Source organism: Periplaneta americana, chromosome 5 (assembly GCF_040183065.1).
Source record: "Periplaneta americana isolate PAMFEO1 chromosome 5, P.americana_PAMFEO1_priV1, whole genome shotgun sequence".
NCBI classification, from domain to species: Eukaryota; Metazoa; Arthropoda; class Insecta; order Blattodea; family Blattidae; genus Periplaneta; species Periplaneta americana.
The window spans coordinates 185,595,381-185,616,469 of record NC_091121.1 but is presented as its reverse complement, the minus strand read 5'-3'; the positions used below and the strand labels follow the sequence as shown (position 1 = coordinate 185,616,469).

The following is a 21,089-nucleotide window of genomic DNA, read 5'->3' as shown; positions in this document are numbered from 1 at the left end:
TTCATGGATAAACGCAAGTCATCATTTTTTACATTTTTTTCGCAGTTTCTAAAGTTCATGGATAAACGCAAGTCATCATTTTTTACATTTTTTTCGCAGTTTCTAAAGTTCATGGATAAACGCAAGTCATCATTTTTGACATTTTTTTTCGCAGTTTCTAAAGTTCCTGGATAAACGCAAGTCATCATTTTTTACATTTTTTCGCAGTTTCTAAAGTTCATGGATAAACGAAAGTCATCATTTTTTTCGCAGTTTCGAGAGTACGTGGATAAACGCAAGTCATCATTTTTTACATTTTTTTCGCAGTTTCTAAAGTTCATGGATAAACGCAAGTCATCATTTTTTACATTTTTTTTCGCACTTTCGAAAGTACGTGGATAAACGCAAGTCGTCATTTTTGACATTTTTTTTTTCCGCAGTTTCGAAAGTACAGTACATGGATAAACAGATCTAATTTGTTTGAAAGGGCGCCAATAACATTATTCGTTGGCTTGTTATGGGCAAGTTAAAATCACAGTTTTTTTTTAATGGGCGGTAGTCATTGACATACGCCATTCAGTATAATTTTCTCAATCTAGGTGGACAAAAATCAAATTTCGACCTGTTTTGTTAGGCATAGATGAATATGAATTCATGTTCTTTAGTATTTGAAGAATGTTATGAGGAAATGTGTTACTGTTTTATCAGCGGCAAGCTATTTTTAGAAGGGTATGAACAATGAGTTCTTCCTAACACTTCTCGCTCCTGTTCAGTCGTAGAAAGAGAGGCTTACAATTTATTGCGTTGTGAGACATGGAATATGTTCAGATAGGTACGTTCTTACTAATGTAACTTCAATTTCAAGTTTTTAAGGTATTTTTCTTCTTACATTACGATTCAAATATTACAATTAAAAAAAATTAAGTTCTTCAAATACAATGTGAGTTTTAGTATAGTCCGTCACGTACGGTTACAACACTACAACAAAATTCAGTCATCTGAAGTGAGGTTTCTAAGATATACCCTGAGTAGTTCTGTCGTCCCGCTTGACTTTTAAATTATTTGTGTAACGAAGTTAGTGTTTCTGAGAGCACATCTGCGATTCACTCTCTAGCAGAGTAAAGTTTTAACAGGAAAGTACAGTCTTCCTATTTTGCTCTCTTTACGTAACAGCTAGAATTGCTTTAATTTTGAAAAAGAAATTTCTAAAGATACCTCTTAAGCCCTAAAATTATTGTTTGTAATGTTGTCCACACCTCTGATTGAGGTTCTGACTGATACATCTATTATTATTATTATTATTGTCATTAATAGGTACAATTTGTAGCATAAAGAAATACCTCCCATGTGGACAGTATCCAAGTATTATAAGGTAAAATTTATCGGCACACTTGTAAATAAGTATAATTAATTATTCTTTTCCAGTAATCAGTTCAGATTAGACGCCAATGCGTGCAGACAAACTTTGTTCACTGGAATAATCGTATGAAATCTTTGAATCCGGAACAGAAACAAGCCTCTCGAAGCCACATGCTGGTGAAATATGATGCCTTGTTGCTTTATCGGTCCCCTGTCTAATACAAAACTCATTTAGATATGAAGTGACGAGAAATCGCAATAATAAATGTGTTATCGTTCAAATCATCCGACATGAACGATTTCATTTTAATGGAACTCTTATACAGCCCTTACCACTGACTAGAAAATCACTCTGTTCAGCTGAAATAAAACACTTTTACCATACATGTTGGAACTATGAAATCAAAGTAGTGGTGGTGATGAAATAATTGTTCATGTCCTTCAGAAAGTGTCGAAAAGAAATTACGCTCCCTTCATCTGTTCAGAAAGATGAACGCAATATGGAGTGAATGCGCATATTGAATACAAAAACAAAGAAATGTACTCAGTCGAGAATACGTTGATGGTAATGAATTCATTAAATAATAATAATAATAATAATAATAATAATAATAATAATAATAATAATAACGAAGCTGAACTACCATAAACTGGTTTGACGCTGATTTAAAGCTGATGACGTCATGCTCAGTGTATTCTAGGTCGAATGTAACGCACGATACCATGAACTTCACCTTCACGTACTAATGACAGGGTTGTCCTTGTAAATGCAGTTCTAGGTTCGAATTCCTGAGAGAATGGATACATTTCATATTGTATTGCATTACAAGGAAATGGCGCTCGTTTTGAATAGGATTATTGTGTAACTTAACGCTTACTGGTTAATTTATTTCAAGATAACATTTAAAGATGTTAGAAATGACGTCAAAACCTGACTGACTGAGAAGAAGCAAGGAATGTGATTGTTTTACCCACTCTTATAATCAATCTCCGGCACGGAACCGGTCTGCCAATGAATGAGTCTTGTTTCTCCCATCCGGCCAATGACATCACCCCCATCCTCCTGCTCCTTCAGAAGCGCTGAGTTACTAGCTTATTCTCTCCTCTCACCCCGCAAGAAACATACTCCCCTCACAGGGATCCTCTCGTCAAATTTGGACAGTGCTTACTCAAAGCTACAATGATTACTATTTTTTAAAGATAGTATACACAATCCTTAAAAGCTATGTGGCTTTCTTCTATTTGCTAGATGTTTTACCCTTTCCTCTACAGGCAATTTAAGCCTTAGACATTTGGCATGCCAATGTGTGGCGTAAGCACGACGTCGGGTTACTCCTTAAGACAGCGTCTGACAATGAACAAACATCCTGTTCCAATACACGACATTAGTTTTATTTTATTGTTGCGTATCCGAGTAAACTCGATGTGCATAAATCGAATCAGAGAGGGAAAAATCTGCTACCAGTACTTATGACACTTAAGTCCCCAAATAAACTTGATCTAAGTTCGTATCTCGAGGTCATAATATACACATAAGATGGAACGTTCAATAGTCAATAAGAACACTGCACAATTATTTAAACTTGTTGACAGAGTTTGTAACTAATTCTGTAATTATGCGTTTGTGGAAGTGAACAAACAGTAGAACATTTGTTATTTGATTGTCCACTTTATGGATAACTTACAGAAGATACAGCATTGAAATGCACCTAAATAAATGTAATATGAGCTACAATAAGCCATTGTACCTACAATATTTTCAGTAGAAATTGTTGTCGCAAAATATTCATTAATTTTATTAACCACACCAATAGAAAATTGTAAGTGTCAATATTGTTCGTGTATGATTTGAAAAAAAAATAACTTTAAGTAATATGAATTGTCCATCTATGCTATGCTATAAAAGGATGTGTGTAAATTATAAATTTACTTGTGTATGAAATATTTGTTTGTATGATTATGTCTGTATATTCCACATTGTCTAGTATGTATCATAATATTTGTTGACTTATGGACGCTATATGTATTATTTAATGTCAAATTCTATGTTATTGCTATTCAATTATGTTTTGTATTTACAGATATCATTTTTTTCAATGTATTTCGTATAATTAAGCGCTTTCTTTATGATTGATGTAGACTTCTCATGTGTTTGTGTTGCTAGTTGTAACTGTCGTAAAATTAAGTTATTATTCATAACATCGACAGAAAAATAAAATGTTAAAATGTATTTATATTATATTATCTCAAGTAAATAGAAAACTTTAACCCTAATATACTCATGTAAAATAGGGTTTTTATGTGGGGAAAAAAAAAATCAAATTAATTTCCTGTGACTACTTTAGACAAATTCTATAAGTTATTCCATCGTAAATGTAATTAGAAAATTTCAGAATAATTTATTTTAGTGTCAATCTTGAAATGGAATGAATTCAAAGCTATAAATTAACGCGAAAACAACATGCAACATTAAAGAACTTCCCTTCTAATTCTGCGTTACCTGTCGAAACAAAGAATAGAGACGATATTTAATTACTGATTAACCATAACATTTTTACTATGTTATTACGAGGAATTTACCTGGCTGACTGGTTTCGAAGTGATATTCTTCATTGTCTGAAGCCTAGTGAAGATCTTGCGCCAATTTCTGGTTTCCTGTTGAGGTGGGTTGTGTTCATGATTGTGTCGAAAAGGGTTTGTACGTTTGTACATTTCATATTGTTCTAGAATGTCAAGCTTCTGGTTTTTTGGCTGGATGTGTAGTATGTTCATGTCAGTGTCTATGTTGCTGTAGTTGTGATTGGAGTTTGTGATGTGTTCTGCGTAGGTTCAATTGTTGTGTAGTTTGGTTATGGCTGTGATATGTTCCTTGTAACGTGTTCGAAATGATCTTCCAGTCTGTCGTAACTATTGCATGATAGTTTGAATATACATGTTAAGTTGAATTTGTTTGTGTGTCTTTTCCGTGTGTTTAGATGATTTTGTAGTATGTTTTGTGTTCTGTATGCAATATTTTAGGAGGTGCTATTATGCATCAAAACAAGAAAATAATGTCTAATAAACATGGGTCCTACAACACATACTTTCTGAGATCTGAACACTTGTTCATTGGAGGTGCTCAATGTGACGTCCATTTTATGGCAATGCATTTCTCTGCCCTAAAATACAGCAGACTACCAGATTATCATACTGAAGTTGACACCCCTGGCATGGAATAATGATACGTCGCAAGGAATACTGAAAATAAAAGTCTGGTTGCGGATATGAGCGGGGTTCAGCAGAGATGATGTTGTGAATTTTCGTAATCAGCATGTGTGGGCTGATGAAAATCCCCATGCAGTTGAAGAAACAAGGCATCAGCACTGATTCTCAATCAACGTATGGGCAGGCGTTCTTGGCGATAGATTAATAGGGCCATACGTGCTACCACAGGGATTAACTGGGGATCGTTATCAGGACTTTCTTATTAACGTATTAAAACAAATTTCAAAGAATGCGTGATTCCTTACGCCGAAGGGCAGAGAAATTCATTGCCATGAAGGGACCTCCTATGAACAAGTGTTCAGATCTCAGAAAGTATGTGTTGCCGCCCTCACATAAGCCCGCCATTGGTCCCTATCCTGTGCAAGATTAATCCAGTCTCTACCATCATATCCCACCGCCCTCAAATCCATTTTAATATTATCTTCCCATCTACGTCTCGGCCTCCCTAAAGGTCTTTTTCCCCTCTGGCCTCCCAACTAACACTCTATATGCATTTCTGGATTCGCCCATACGTGCTACATGCCCTGCCCATCTCAAACGTCTGGATTTAATGTTTCTAATTATGTCAGGTGAAGAATACAATGCGTGCAGTTCTGCGTTGTGTAACTTTCTCCATTCTCCTGTAACTTCATCCCTCTTAGCCCCAAATATTTTCCTAAGCACCTTATTCTCAAACACCCTTAATCTCTGTTCCTCTCTCAAAGTGAGAGTCCAAGTTTCACAACCATAAAAAACAACCGGTAATATAACTGTTTTATAAATTCTGACTTTCAGATTTTTTGACAGTAGACTAGATGAAAAAAGTTTCTCAACCGAATAATAACAGGCATTTCCCATATTTATTCTGTGTTTAATTTCATACTGATTGTAATTTTATTTGTAATTGTAATTGTAAATTTAATACTAATTGTAATTTTATTCTTCATTTTATAGTTGGAATCTCCTGGTAGAGGGACAGAGAAGGCCTGATGGCCTTATATCTACCAGGTTAAATAAATAAATACTACTACTACTGCACTGTTTATTTCAGAAGAGACGCTCGCAAATCCATAAAATAACTTAACAATCACGTGCTGGATTGATTATTTAATTTAATAGGAGTAAATTTCTATCATTTGTAAAACATACAATATGAAACCTGTAGGCCCGTTGGAGAATTAGTAATACATTTTACTATACAGACTTGGCACAAATCCAATAATTCGAGCTTACAGACAGACACTTCGCACAATGGTAATGCATATTCATTATCCACTCCCGTTCTGTCCACTCAGGTTATGAAGCAGAACACCACATTTCTCATTTTCAATCGCATTTTCCTCAAATCCAACCACAGGGTTTAAGCTCCTATTCGATTCAACAGAAAAGGGCTTCTGTTATGCTAAAACAACATTGTTTTCGTTACCTTCACCAAAACAGTCAACCGCTAAGCCATCGCTTCAATTATATCAATTCTCTGAACCAATTAACATCAATTTATAGGCACAAACAGAGTTGCGTCACACAATTGATATATGTATCGGCTTCATGCTATTCCCATTTCATTACGGCCGTATAATGTGTGTTAATCTAATCTACCAATTTACTTCAACAGAGTTAAAATGTTGTTGAAAATTATATGCGGACATTGCAAAACAAAACGTGTCTATGGTCTTCAAATAGGTTATAATAAATTGTTTACAGCTATTAGCATTCGAAACATGTAAAAACTGTTTGTGCGTGTATACTTAAACTAACAAATTCACAATACAGTGTTCGATTTAATGAACAGATATTATATTGTATTGTATTTACCGTATTTGCGTTCCATGGTATTCATACACGTCTCATGATGAAAATACGAAATGGAAATATAAACACTGGAAATTTATCTATAGTAAAGTCACAAGAGATTTGAGATTTATTTGGGAAGTCTATAAAACAAAAAAGTAAATAATATACGAGGAAATTTATTTATTAATGAAAAATATGACAGTATTCGTAGTTTTTTTTAATGGTCCTACACGATTCTCTAGATTTGGTATCCAATATTATTCTAATTACTCTTTTTTATAGTAGAAATATACTGTTACTATCTGTGGAATTTCCCCAGAATATTATTCCAAAACTCATTACTGAGTGGAAGTATGCAAAGTTCGTATATTGTTTTTAAGCTATTGATATTTACTGTCCCTTGCATAGCTCTAATAGCAAAACTGTTGAATTTAGTTTGGGGTAATTTATTTAATATCATTTTTTTCAATTTAACACATTATCGATTTGAAAGCCAAGAAATTTGATTGTTGTTGTTATAGTTTCTAAGGGACTTTTTGTTCATTACTGGGCTTGAAACTTGTGAGGTTAAAATAGAACAGGATTTAAGTTGGATTATATTAGTTTTGTTGCAATTTAATACTAATTTATTGGCCGAAAACCAATCACATATTCTGAGGAGAATTGCCTCTGTTTAAGACTGGAATACGTTGAAGTTATTGGCTGTAATTACTATACTTGTGTCATCTGCAAATAATATGGGATGACCTACATCTTTTATTAGAGGGGCAAGAACATTTATAAACACGAAGGGTGCTATTCATAGACATTTCGCTAGCCCGCGCTACGAGCGTGCTAAACAGGATTCATATCGTATCTTATCATGACACTGGTTTATGAATACGAAAAACGTTAGTTCGCTGATCATACACCGAAAGCCCGCGCTAAGAATGTCTATGAATATGGCCCTAAAAAAAGTAAGGGACCTAAAACTGACCCTTGAGTTACTCCTTGAATTAACCCGTACCCTTGAAAGGAACCTCGTAATTTTGGCTGCGGAAGTAGCAGTATTTCAACAACGCTTTGAACTACAAACGTAATTGACCGTCGAAATTCAACGTTGACGTGTAGTCGACAAATTTTTCCTGTAGCCTCTGTAAGAGGCAGGGTTATTTTACGTCCCGAAAAGGAACTGCGATCTGGCGTGTGTTCGACAGACCTACTCGGGGTTTTCCGAGGTTTTCCCTAACCGTAGGCCTACAGCAAATGTCAGGTAATCACATAGCGAATTCTCGACTTCACCTCGCCAAATACCATCTCGCTAACACTAATTCCATCGATGCTAAATAACCGAGAAGCACTTGTAGATACAACGTCCCGTAAATCTATGACATGGGACTCATGGAAAAGGAGTACATCGCTCTTTAAAATCAATCGCGAAGCTCGGATGCAAAAGGGTGGCATGATAACAACAGACTAAATCACAAAAAAACAACTTCATTCATGTTGTAAGCGCATGTTAGATGTTGTTTTGAAATATATTTATGATTGTGTGTATAACATTTTGTGATTTTTAATTTCTGTACAGTTTACACTCCGCTATCAATATTTGTCACATCACTTGTCACATACAGATTATATGGACTACTCATTTACATTTTATGTATTTTACAGTTGTACTGAACTGGTTAATTTTTAATTATTCGTCACTAGTGTATTATAATTATTAAAATGCTTTAAGGCAAGAGCATATTCCGCTTTATAAAACGGTGAAAGTGCCGGGTACGTTTGCACTATTTCTCATTGAGTCTATGAAAACTAGTTTTACTATATAAAATACTTTGAATTATGTAACAGGCAAGAAATTGAGTGTACACATAGGTGAAAATGTGTCACTTTTGGTCAAAAAAATCACATATTTAGTTTTTGGCATTAAAAAATTATCTATGGTTTAAAGAAGCTCTGGGGCTATATTCATGCCTCTCCAATCGCAAGTTTCTAAGGTCATTTTTAAAAGGCATATAGGGTAAAGGTCCCGCGCCGTGGCGTCGCGGTCTAAGGCATCCCGCCTAGGACTCGCGTTACGGAATGCGCGCTGGTTCGAGTCCTCATGGGGGAAGGAATTTTCTCATGAAATTTCGGCCAGTGTATGGGACCGGTGCCCACCCAGCATCGTGATGCACTTGGGGAGCTACGATAGGTAGCGAAATCCGGTTGCGAATACCAGCTATAACGGCTGGGAGGATCATCGTGCTAAACACACGATACCTCCATTCTGGTTGGATGATCGTCCACCTCTGCTTCGGCATGTGGGAGTGAGGCCAGCAGCCGGCTGGTCGGTCTAGGCCCTTCACGGGCTGCAGCGCCACGGATTTATATAGGGTAAAGGTTGGTAATATTGTCACACTAATGAAATTATGACAGTTCTTTTTGAGAATTTTTTTTTTTGCAATTTTACTGAGCGAGAGGAAGATCAGTTTTTTGCGTCAACGTATTAAGGGAATGTTCGTGGACAAGTTTCTGCACAAAACCGGGCCTTCTCTCGCTGAGTAAAATTGTAAAAAATTCTCAAAAAGTACTATCACAATATTATTAATATCACAATTTACCAACCTTTACCCTACATGTGTTTATATTCATTTAAAATATTTCAAACACATTTTTGTCTGCTTTTGTTTTTTGCACACTTTGTTTCGCTAAAAATGCTATTTCTGCTAAAAAAAATTCGTACTACGTTAATAATTTTTTGTGTTAAACAAAACATACTATCAGGAATTCTTTAATTCTCATATTTTTTTCATTATTTATTTTTATGCAGGAGTTGCTAATTTTTTGGCCGTTTTTAGAGTTCATGATATAAAATTGTTTTTTTTTATGGGGGGAGTAAAGAAATAAAAACACGGGAATAGTAAGTTTGTTTTTGTTTTGAGGTATTTGAAAGTTATAAAAATGAAATATTTAAAGCAAAAGAAATGTCAACATTTGTAGGAATATGCGACGTTTTAAAAATAATTATAATGTATAAAAATGTTAATAATAATTCACATATTGTTAAACCAAATTAGACGAAATTTGGTATACAAATTTATAAGGACTACAACTGTACAAAATTTCAGACTTCTACCTTAGAAAACTGAAATGTCATCTCGGTGTATCCTTAATCGTAAAATATTTTAAAAGGTATCAGTACAAAGTTAACCTGAAAAAATAATACTACTGGTTAGAATAATTAAAAAAAATATTTGTATCGCGAAGAGAAAAAAACAGTCTTAAAGTTGCACTGCAATATTACGTTCATTGGCAGCAAGAATTTCAGTGACGTTTTCCTTAATCACTTCCTCTTTGTCAATCAGAAACGACGTACAATGTAATCAAAGCAATTGAAACAATACATTATCTAAGAAGAAATGAGAAAGAATCCAATCGTTCTAGACAGACATATTCCTTGTTCATATGAATAAGCAGCTCAAACAGTGCCTTCACAAACGTTGTTCTTGTGCAACCCTGATTCATACAATATGTAACAGAGCATAAATATCGCCTACCATGAAACCGACCTTGACTACTCCATTGTACGTTATCATCACAGCGTAATCCCACTCATCTTTACAAAACGTTACTCCTGATGTTCTGTTTCAACAGGTGGGCCTAGCGAAATGAATAGACAGACTAATTCAAAACAAAAGGAGAAAATGGATTTGATTAATCATAAAGAATTACGTAATAATAAAACAGTCTAAATGTACAGGGAAATCATTTTATTTTTACTTCAATTTTTATTGTACCTGAGTTTTTGAATGTACTTCACTCCCACCCCTTCTACTAATGAAGTTCAACCGTCCTCCACACACAACCGGCACAGTCATAGTAGCCTTACGGTCATAGTAAATAGTACGTTCCAAAAATATGTTCACGTTTTCCAGTGACCAAAAAACTTTCAATATCGAATCATTTTTGCACAGGTACTGTTGTCCGTTTGCCTACGTCGCATCCCGATTTCCCCCACCTGCTTCTATTCGCCTCTCTGTAAAGGCTAGTGGCTGGGCTGTCTTAGCTCTTTTCTGAAAACATTAATTTCTGTTATAAATTGGACGTCTACGTAATATTACATAACTGTTTAAAATAACTTAAATAAAAGGACCTCGTTAAGTAATTAACTGTCACGTGATTTCCTCCCTTTCTACGACCCTGCGACATAAAGACTTGGACGGACAGTAGATAGCATGTCTGAGTAATTTTATCTTTTTGGATCGGGCGGAAGTGAAGATTGAATTTACGGTACGTAAGGTACTCTTTTATAGAGTAGGTACAGAATTATTTCAACATGAGTTACTGATACGAAGTATGAACCTGGTAATTGGGATTAGGTACAATAGTCTATAGTGCGATAATATGCACAAAAGAACTGAAGCCTGTATCGAAATGTGTTTAAATATCCATATTATGATTATTTTTCAATTTAACTTCTTTCTCTATATTGTACGCTAATGTGCTGTAGACAGTATAATATACACTGCATAATGAATACGTCCACATGGACAGCTCAGTTCGTGAGTAAAAACACGCATTGTTAATACTGTACTGTATTTTGATTAAACAAAAACCTAATGAAAATGAGCAAACTCAAAAACGCAATATTTCCTAGTTTACACAAATGTATGAACTACTTTTCTTCCCTCCTATACCTAGTAAAGTGATTTGTTTGTATATTACGCCAGTATCATCGAACTCCAGTAGTGGAAGGGGGTAGGAAACGGCGTTGATCCAGAGGTATAGGCAAGTTAATATTAAAAATGTTAGTAAAAATAAAATGATGTCCCTGTATGTTCAAGTATTCACGTGATTTCGAGGTTAAGGATGACAAAATTATTCGTAAATCTAAACTTGTTTGTATCTCAGACGTTCCTCCTATTATTTACTACAAAATTACGTCCATAAATTGTTACAAATAATATTAAGAAATTAAGTGTCAACTGGGGTCCATACTTTTTCCTACTAATTATACGATATGTGGAACTTTTATTTTAAAAATTGAATTCTATCTACCTAGTTCATGCTATTTCCCTCCTATTATGATCTTATAAAAAGAGAAAAGATTATGTATACTTAATATTAGTTCAATAAATATAAAAGCTACGGTATTTATGGTACACATAACAAACACTGCTTAACAATCTCATAGTCTTAAGTAAAATCATCAGATTCATCGCCAACCTTTTAAAATTAATAATAAATTGTTTTAATTTCTATAGTGAATGCGAAAAATAATATTTTATGATAAGACTGATAGTCCTACTTCCGATTTGTGCTTGCAAAGATATGTTTTCGTCGTAACCAAGTGAGTGTTAAAACCCCGACTTTGTCTCTTGTTTTCAACATCGAAATGAACAATAAATGAACAATATCACAACCTAAAATTAACTGTCTTCAGAATGTCTCTGCGACAGAGTTTCAAAATCAGGAATTATGTCACTTACTGCCAGTCGTAGTTGATCACGAAGGTATTTGTCTGTCAGTCGTGATCTAAATTTGGTTTTTACTATTTTAATTTTTGAAAATAATTTTTCACAAACGTAAGTTGTAGCGAACATGGCTTCAACAGAGCAAGCGAAAGAACGAAGCTTCGGATATTTATTTTTTGGCAAAGATTTGAAAAGTTCAACATTTGTCAAGTCCTTACATCTAGCTTTCATTTGACATCACATAGTAAATCAGTGAGTTCAAATTGAAGAGCTAACCGCATTATTCGTACATCTGCTGAAAAAGGGTCGACGTACAGAGATGACGATGACGATGATGATGATGATGATGATGATAACAGCAATAACACTTAACCTTTAAATGTTTCATGAGTAACATGTAGTATAATGCCGTTTTATGTTATACAACCGTTTTCCTCGTAATGCTTATGAACAAATCATACATTTAATATTCTCATTATATTGACAGCAAAAAAAATGCGTCCTCCCATCCTACTTGGAACTTTCGTACATGGTTTCGAAGAGACATATGCCACTCGCAGGTCAGAGACAAATACAAACGGAACGGAGTTTGCCTCCAGTGAGTGAGAGGGTGGAGGTTGGCGGAGGTTAGAAGCAAGCGAAATGCACAGCTATCATTGCGAGCCACAATGTCTCGCGAGTCACGTTCTCGCCACGGCTGATTGTAAATTGTAAACACTTTTATTTATAATAATGACCCCGCCCCCATTTGACAAAATTCAGCGGTACGCCACTGCACGAGACAAACTGGAGATGAACCGGGTCTCAGAAAGCCTAATGACTGATGACTAAGCTTCGAGACTTCGGACCCAATAGAGCAGTTCAGTGGGAAATCCGCATAACGGCGTACTGAGTATAGTGGTAAAGCGTACAGTGGGTGGGGGTACTGTAGAATGAATGCCAACAAATACGCAAAGGAAAACGCTCTGGATTTGAAGGTTCTGACGAATAATTTGGTTTTCATACAAACTGTGTCTGAAACTAATTACACGGTTAGAAAAGTCAGAGCAAGAGATGCCGGAAGCCCTCAAATTAATTTAGAAAATGATGCAGAGAATTAATGATGCATCAAGTACACCGGTTACTGAACGTGTAAAACAAAAGTGGAAATCAATTGTTTACAAAAATAACGGATATGGAACATTGTTAACATAAACAGCAAATTAGTGGACATAGAGTCACCCGAGAATAAAGGACCGTCTCTTAGAGACTGCAATGATGTTAGGTTTTTTCGTTTTGCTTCTATCACGTCATGCGAAGTAGAGCGCAGCTTTCTACAGTACAAACTTTGGCAGATAACCGAAAAAGATTTACGTTTGAGACACTGAAAATGTACTGTAACTGCACTTCCTAAAGACGACCAATAGGATAAATGAATAAATTAAAATTGCTACATGTTTATTTCCACCATTAACACTGTGTATAATTAAACACAAATGCTTATAAAAGACAGGAGAATAAATGCTTTTCACATTCTTTTCACATTATCATTGTGTAATGTATATTTACTTTCAGAATGTACATATGTGTGTGTTTCCCCATACTACTGTACTCTACTCTAAACAGCAACGTTGTTATCTCTACCTTTCACTACCTGCAGCGAGTCAACAACCTATAGTACAAGCACAGTAAAGTTATTGTATCGGGTCCAAAGTCTCGAAGCCTGCTGATGACACAACAAAACGGTATTCTGAATTTTCGAGTGTAGTAAATTTAAATTTAACAAGTTATTGAAATGATAATTGGTAGCAGACTTACCGAAGGCTCGTACAACTTCTGGAGCTCGTCGTACAGCCACATTTCCACTGCTAGCCTCTTGCGGATTAAACTCATCTGATGGCTTCCGTATTTGGCTGTCAAAAACTTCTCCCTACGCTCTTTCACTTCACCCTTCTCGCTAAAGTTCACGTGCAAACCAGATTTTGCTGGACTTCGCTCACTTCGAACGTCTGTCATAATTCCGTTGGGGGCTCCTCCATTTGTGGACGGGTATGTTGCAGAGACGCCGCACTCCATTGGATAAGGCTGTTTGTTCTGAAATGAGGAAAGGATAAACTTAGTGGCCAATTTATTCTGCTACTTACATAAAAAAGAACAGTTAGTGTTTTGTCTCCGAGTCGGGTCCTTGTCGTCATGGGGACATTACACCAACATATCTAGGCCTACAATGCACAATGGTATACAATGAGTGAGTAATTTATTCGGAATGTTGTAGTAAACACAGGAAGTAACCTTTTTCAACAGTAACTTTGTTCCAAGGAACAATGTTGAGATAACAGGCCTTCCTACCTAGTTTGAAAAACAAGATGCCCTTGGAAAATAAGATACGAAACAGACTATGTTAGTTATCTTGTTTTGAACAACACTCATGCTGAAGGGTTCACAGTCCCTTCAGAAGGTTATTTGTAAAGTAAACAAAAGAAAAACATATGCTTTTCAACTTCACTGGTCTATATGAATGAGTTGTAACAAGATACAGTATTCTTTTGAACTTTATACATGAATAAGTTACAACAAAAATTGTGTTCAATTATTGTAAATGTTACATTATGCACACACGCGTAATAAATATAACTTTGATTACTTTTATTTATTTATTTATTTATTTATTTATTTATTTATTTATTTATCTATTTGAAGAGTCCACTGCAAAAATGATGGATGTCACTTTCTTGCCGAAAATGAACCAAGACTGTCAATGCATAGCTTAAGACATATAGAATATACATAGAAAGTTATATGGCATTAACACTGATAATGTCCACATCTATGGAGTAACGGTCAGTGCGTCTGGCCGCGAAACCAGGTGGCCCGGGTTTGATTCCCGGTCGGGGCAAGTTACCTGGTTGAGGTTTTTTTCCGGGATTTTCCCTCAACCCAATATGAGCAAATGCTGGGTAACTTTCGGTGCTGGACCCCGGACCCATTTCACCGGCGTTATCACCTTCATCTCATTCAGACGCTAAATAACCTAAGATGTTGATAAAGCGTCGTAAAATAACCTACTAAAAAAAACAATGATAGTCATTGTCCAGTAATGATCGGAAAATCACAGTTAAGCTTTGAGCGCTAAGCATTTCAAACTTTCAATTGCTTCTCCTGCAAAATGTATTCCAAATGACATCCATCATTCTTGCAGTGGACTCTTCATTTACTCTGGTGGAGTTAAGGCCATCAGGCCTTCTCTTCCACACCACCAGGAATGCAATATAACTACAAGAAAAATTATACATCAATGCAATTATTCCACTATAATAACGAGTGACAGAATGAATATTACGTAAAAAACAACTGAACACACAAATACAAATTAGAAAAAAAAAACTGCTATAGTATAAAATAAATTGAGCTTCCCATTAACCCTAGCAATACCAAGGCATTTTAAATAACATGCAGTACCAATGGGGGAGGGTACTTTGTAACCACTACAAAAATGTTTAATTTTGAACAATCTTTGGTGAAACTAGCGCTCAGGTGATATCGGAAGTGAAAATTGTTGAATTTATAAGGGATTTTTTTGGAGATGTATTTGAGCAAGGTATAACAACAGCCTAAACTAACCAAACCTATCCTGTCACAGATTCGTACATGCAAGGTGTATAAGCGGAATACGAAAGGAATTACCTCATCGCTAGTTTAGGCAAATTTTTTATATTTGTTATCAGTAAATAATATGTATTATAATAAAAGAGAACAATTCAAATGTCATTGTAAATTTTTGAACAATTACTTTAACATAAGAGTCTGGGAAATGTTATGCATCACTTTCTTCACACCCGTCTTCCCATATTGAACGGTCTGATTACTTGGTTGGGTTTTTCCGAGGTTTTTCCCCAACTATAAGTCAAATGCCAGGTAATCTTTTGGCGAATCCTCTGGCCTCACCACATCTCACTACATGTCGCCAAAATATTGTAAAAAAATTGAAAAATTTTAAAATTGTAAAAATTGTAAAATATTGTAAAGATTCTAAAAAAATTGTAAAAATTGTAATTGTAATTGTAAACTTGTAAAGTTTTGACTTGTCCAACATCTTAAAGCTTCATTGCTAATGTAAGACTATTATAATAAATAAAATGAAAATGAAAAAATGAAAAAAAAAAAAAAAACACACACACACACAGTTTTACTATAAAAATGCTTAATTTTAAGCATTTTTTTAAATTGTGATCAGAAAATAGTATGTGCTATAATAACAGAGAAATATTGAAATGTCTCTGTATATTTTCGAACAATTATTTCAACATAATAGCACAGTCTAGTATGTACAGTCGCGAAGCTCAATACGTAGTAAATATGCAAACATTAGATAGTTGCTCATTGCTCACCACTAGGATCGCTAATATCGCCTCATTACAGGCAATGCAAAATAGTACCGTCACAGTCTATTGTTTCTAGCATCCTCAAAACTCAAGCTTCGTGACTGTATATAGTAGACTGTGATGATAGTCTGGAAAATGTTATGCATCACTTTCTTCACACCCGTCTTCACATATTGAACAGTCTGATTACTTGGTTGGGTTTTTCCGAGGTTTTTCCTCAACTGTAAGTCAAATGCCAGGTAATCTTTTGGCGAATCCTTGGGCCTCACCACATCTCACTACATGTCTCCAAAATATTGTAAAAAATTTCAAAATTTTAAAATTGTAAAATATTGTAAAGATTCTAAAAAAAATTGTAAAAATTGTAATTGTGAACTTGTGAAATTTTGACTTGTTTCACATCTTAAATCTTCATTGCTAATGCAAGATCTATGGAAAATACTAAATGAAATTAAAAAGAAAAAAAAAAACAAAACAAAACACAGTTTCACTATAAAAATGCTTAATTTTGAACAGTTTTTTTTTAATTTGTAATCAGAAAATAGTATATACTATAATAACAGAGAAAAATTAAAATGTCTCTCTATATTTTCGAACAATTATTACTTCAACAAGGGACGATATTTTTTTTGTCCACTCGGACATATTTTCGCATTTTAATGGAACTATTAGTGAATATAAATAAACACGGTGAACACGTAGACTCTCCCCCCTTAGCATAGACAGGGTTGAAGTACATATATTATAGACAATATTTATGAACATGTAAGAAACTTGTACAATGTAATTAAGACAAACATCTCACAGAATTAGAGGTGAAAAATTTGGTAATTTAATTGTATTGTACATCCTATTGACACAATACTTTATGTATACAAAAATGTTTTAATAATATTTACAGCTATCAATTCATAAAAAGGTAGATTGTACCAATGTGTGGCCCTTTCACAGTTTTAAATGCGTATCATCTTTCACGTTGGTCGGTTATAATTTCCACATGTAATTAGTCGTATTTTAGTTTCATGTTCCGATTAGATAAACTGATAAGAGGGAACAGTATCTCTTAAGCCATGACAGATTAATCCCCTGTAATCTTGTGTCGGTTATAATTTCCACATGTAATTAGTCGTATTTTAGTTTCATGTTCCGATTAGATAAACTGATAAGAGGGAACAGTATCTCTTAAGCCATGACAGATTAATCCCCTCAAAAAACTGTTGGTCTCCCCTCCTTCCCATCTAATGAGAGAATTTCTATCAATGGCCTTACTAACACAGAATTAAAGAACACAATAGTAATAAAATAAAGGATAAATATATAGCGAGTAAAAGCATGCACTGGAATATATCAAGATACAAGATAAAATAGAATGAAAACTACTAGACAACCGGCCTTCGTTAAAATCTATTGAATATATAACAATGTTTCAATAATTCATAAAAACACATGTGTTATCACTATACATCTCCGAGATGAAGTAGATGTCACATAAGTGAGTGCTTAAATTGGTGCACTGTAATCAAAATATAAATGTACACAAACGAGAGGTTTTATAACTTACCGATTCTGTGAAGTAATTAAATTTAAAGAGCTAAATATGCTCTAACGTAATCCGAATGACCAATCTATCACAAAGAATTATGTATCACTTGCACATCACTATCATTAAACAATTATGTCAAAAAAACACGGACTCAAAAGCGAAAACGCACCTACACCATCTCCCCTCACACAACAACTGAGAGCTTCCACCATTCGCCGCTATCACGGAGGGCGCTACTAGCGTCAGTAGTTCCAGTGTCTCGTAATAGGTGGCGCGTATGTAATGTTTACCAGCGCTCCACATTTGAACAGACGTCCGCATACATTCTACAGTAATTATTGCATATTGTTTAATTTAGTAACTACAAACACAGTCATATTTTGTACTGTGTACATAGGCCTACGTATACTTAATCACATGATTAGTGTATTGGGGTTGGGATCCGGAATTATCGTCACCGATTTTTCGTCACCCTGCGATTTCGTCACATATTACGTCTTGTCACCGATTGACTTTTGTCACTACCATATTTTGTCACTAAATCACTTTTGTCGCCAATTTAATTTCCTCATCACTATTCGCCACTACCATCCCCTCCCTTCGTGTCGCTTCCCTTGACGATAGGTACCTATATACAGGGTGTAACAACTTTAATGTTTAGAATTTCTGGAACATGTTCCCTGACACGTTCTACGTCGATTAAACCTAACATACCTATATCCAAAGTTCTATAGGTTTGGAGTATTTGTACCCCAAAGTTAAATTTTTTAGTTTAATTTTATCGCTGAATACTGAAAGAAGTAACACCAATTTCCGAAAGTGACATGTCTATGTCATTATTTTTATTATTACCATATTACATTTTAATATCAACTACTTGTGAGTATGAAAGAAGCAGTGCAAAGTTGAAAAAAAATGTCCTTAAGATTCCAAACACTGTAGTTCTTGAAATTTGCCAATAGGCACGTGAAAATGCCTGTTCACTAGGAATCCTACGATTTGGGAACCGTGCTTGATATGCCAAAACAGCTGCTGTTGCATTGCCATCACACAGTCCATACACATGAACTATGTCGGCGTATTCCTGATGTGTGTACACAAAAGGCGTATTCCTGATGTGTGTACACAAAAGGCGTGTTTTAATGGTCAAAACTCAGTAAAAAGACTAGTCACAATACGGTTTATTTTTCTCACAACTGTTATTTTAAACTGTTGTCTGTTTCGTTTCCTTAGCAACCTAAACAATTTTAATTTAATTTCTCTTAAAAGTAAAATTTCCTTCATTCACTGCTTTTCAAGTGTTTCTTATGTATCTCTACTTAGTAATGCCATAAAATAGTCCTTGTATAAACGGTATAATGCTTGGAGCTGCAAGAAGTTCTATTTTTTCCAGCTCTGTTATCTCTGTAACCTCTCAATTTCGGATATAGGTATGTTAGGTTTAATCAATGTAGAATGTGTCAGGGAACATGTTCCTGAAATTCTAAACATTAAAGTTGTTACACACACACACACACACACACACACACACACACACACACACACACACACACACACACACACACACACACACACACACACACACACACACACACACACACACACACACACACACACACACACACACACACACACACACACACACACACACACACACACACACACACACACACACACACACACACACACACACACACACACACACACACACACACACACACACACACACACACACACACACACACACACACACACACACACACACACACACACACACACACACACACACACACACACACACACACACACACACACACACACACACACACACACACACACACACACACACACACACACACACACACACACACACACACACACACACACACACACACACACACACACACACACACACACACACACACACACACACACACACACACACACACACACACACACACACACACACACACACACACACACACACACACACACACACACACACACACACACACACACACACACACACACACACACACACACACACACACACACACACACACACACACACACACACACACACACACACACACACACACACACACACACACACACACACACACACACACACACACACACACACACACACACACACACACACACACACACACACACACACACACACACACACACACACACACACACACACACACACACACACACACACACACACACACACACACACACACACACACACACACACACACACACACACACACACACACACACACACACACACACACACACACACACACACACACACACACACACACACACACACACACACACACACACACACACACACACACACACACACACACACACACACACACACACACACACACACACACACACACACACACACACACACACACACACACACACACACACACACACACACACACACACACACACACACACACACACACACACACACACACACACACACACACACACACACACACACACACACACACACACACACACACACACACACACACACACACACACACACACACACACACACACACACACACACACACACACACACACACACACACACACACACACACACACACACACACACACACACACACACACACACACACACACACACACACACACACACACACACACACACACACACACACACACACACACACACACACACACACACACACACACACACACACACACACACACACACACACACACACACACACACACACACACACACACACACACACACACACACACACACACACACACACACACACACACACACACACACACACACACACACACACACACACACACACACACACACACACACACACACACACACACACACACACACACACACACACACACACACACACACACACACACACACACACACACACACACACACACACACACACACACACACACACACACACACACACACACACACACACACACACACACACACACACACACACACACACACACACACACACACACACACACACACACACACACACACACACACACACACACACACACACACACACACACACACACACACACACACACACACACACACACACACACACACACACACACACACACACACACACACACACACACACACACACACACACACACACACACACACACACACACACACACACACACACACACACACACACACACACACACACACACACACACACACACACACACACACACACACACACACACACACACACACACACACACACACACACACACACACACACACACACACACACACACACACACACACAC

The 21,089-nt window shown here is 36.2% G+C and overlaps 1 protein-coding gene across 3 annotated transcripts in view; it reads right to left on the bottom strand.

Moving 5' to 3' along the window:
* LOC138700328 (protein phosphatase 1 regulatory subunit 14C) overlaps positions 1 to 21,089 on the bottom strand; it is a 795,893-nt gene that overhangs the window by 530,897 nt on the left and 243,907 nt on the right. For 2 of the 3 annotated variants that reach the window (XM_069826879.1, XM_069826880.1), the window contains exon 2: positions 13,614 to 13,889. In XM_069826879.1, coding sequence (XP_069682980.1) covers positions 13,614 to 13,889 — 276 coding nt within the window. Of the gene's footprint in view, positions 1 to 13,613; positions 13,890 to 17,738; positions 17,929 to 21,089 lie in introns of those variants that run through there. The other variant, XM_069826881.1, reaches the window with a different exon arrangement.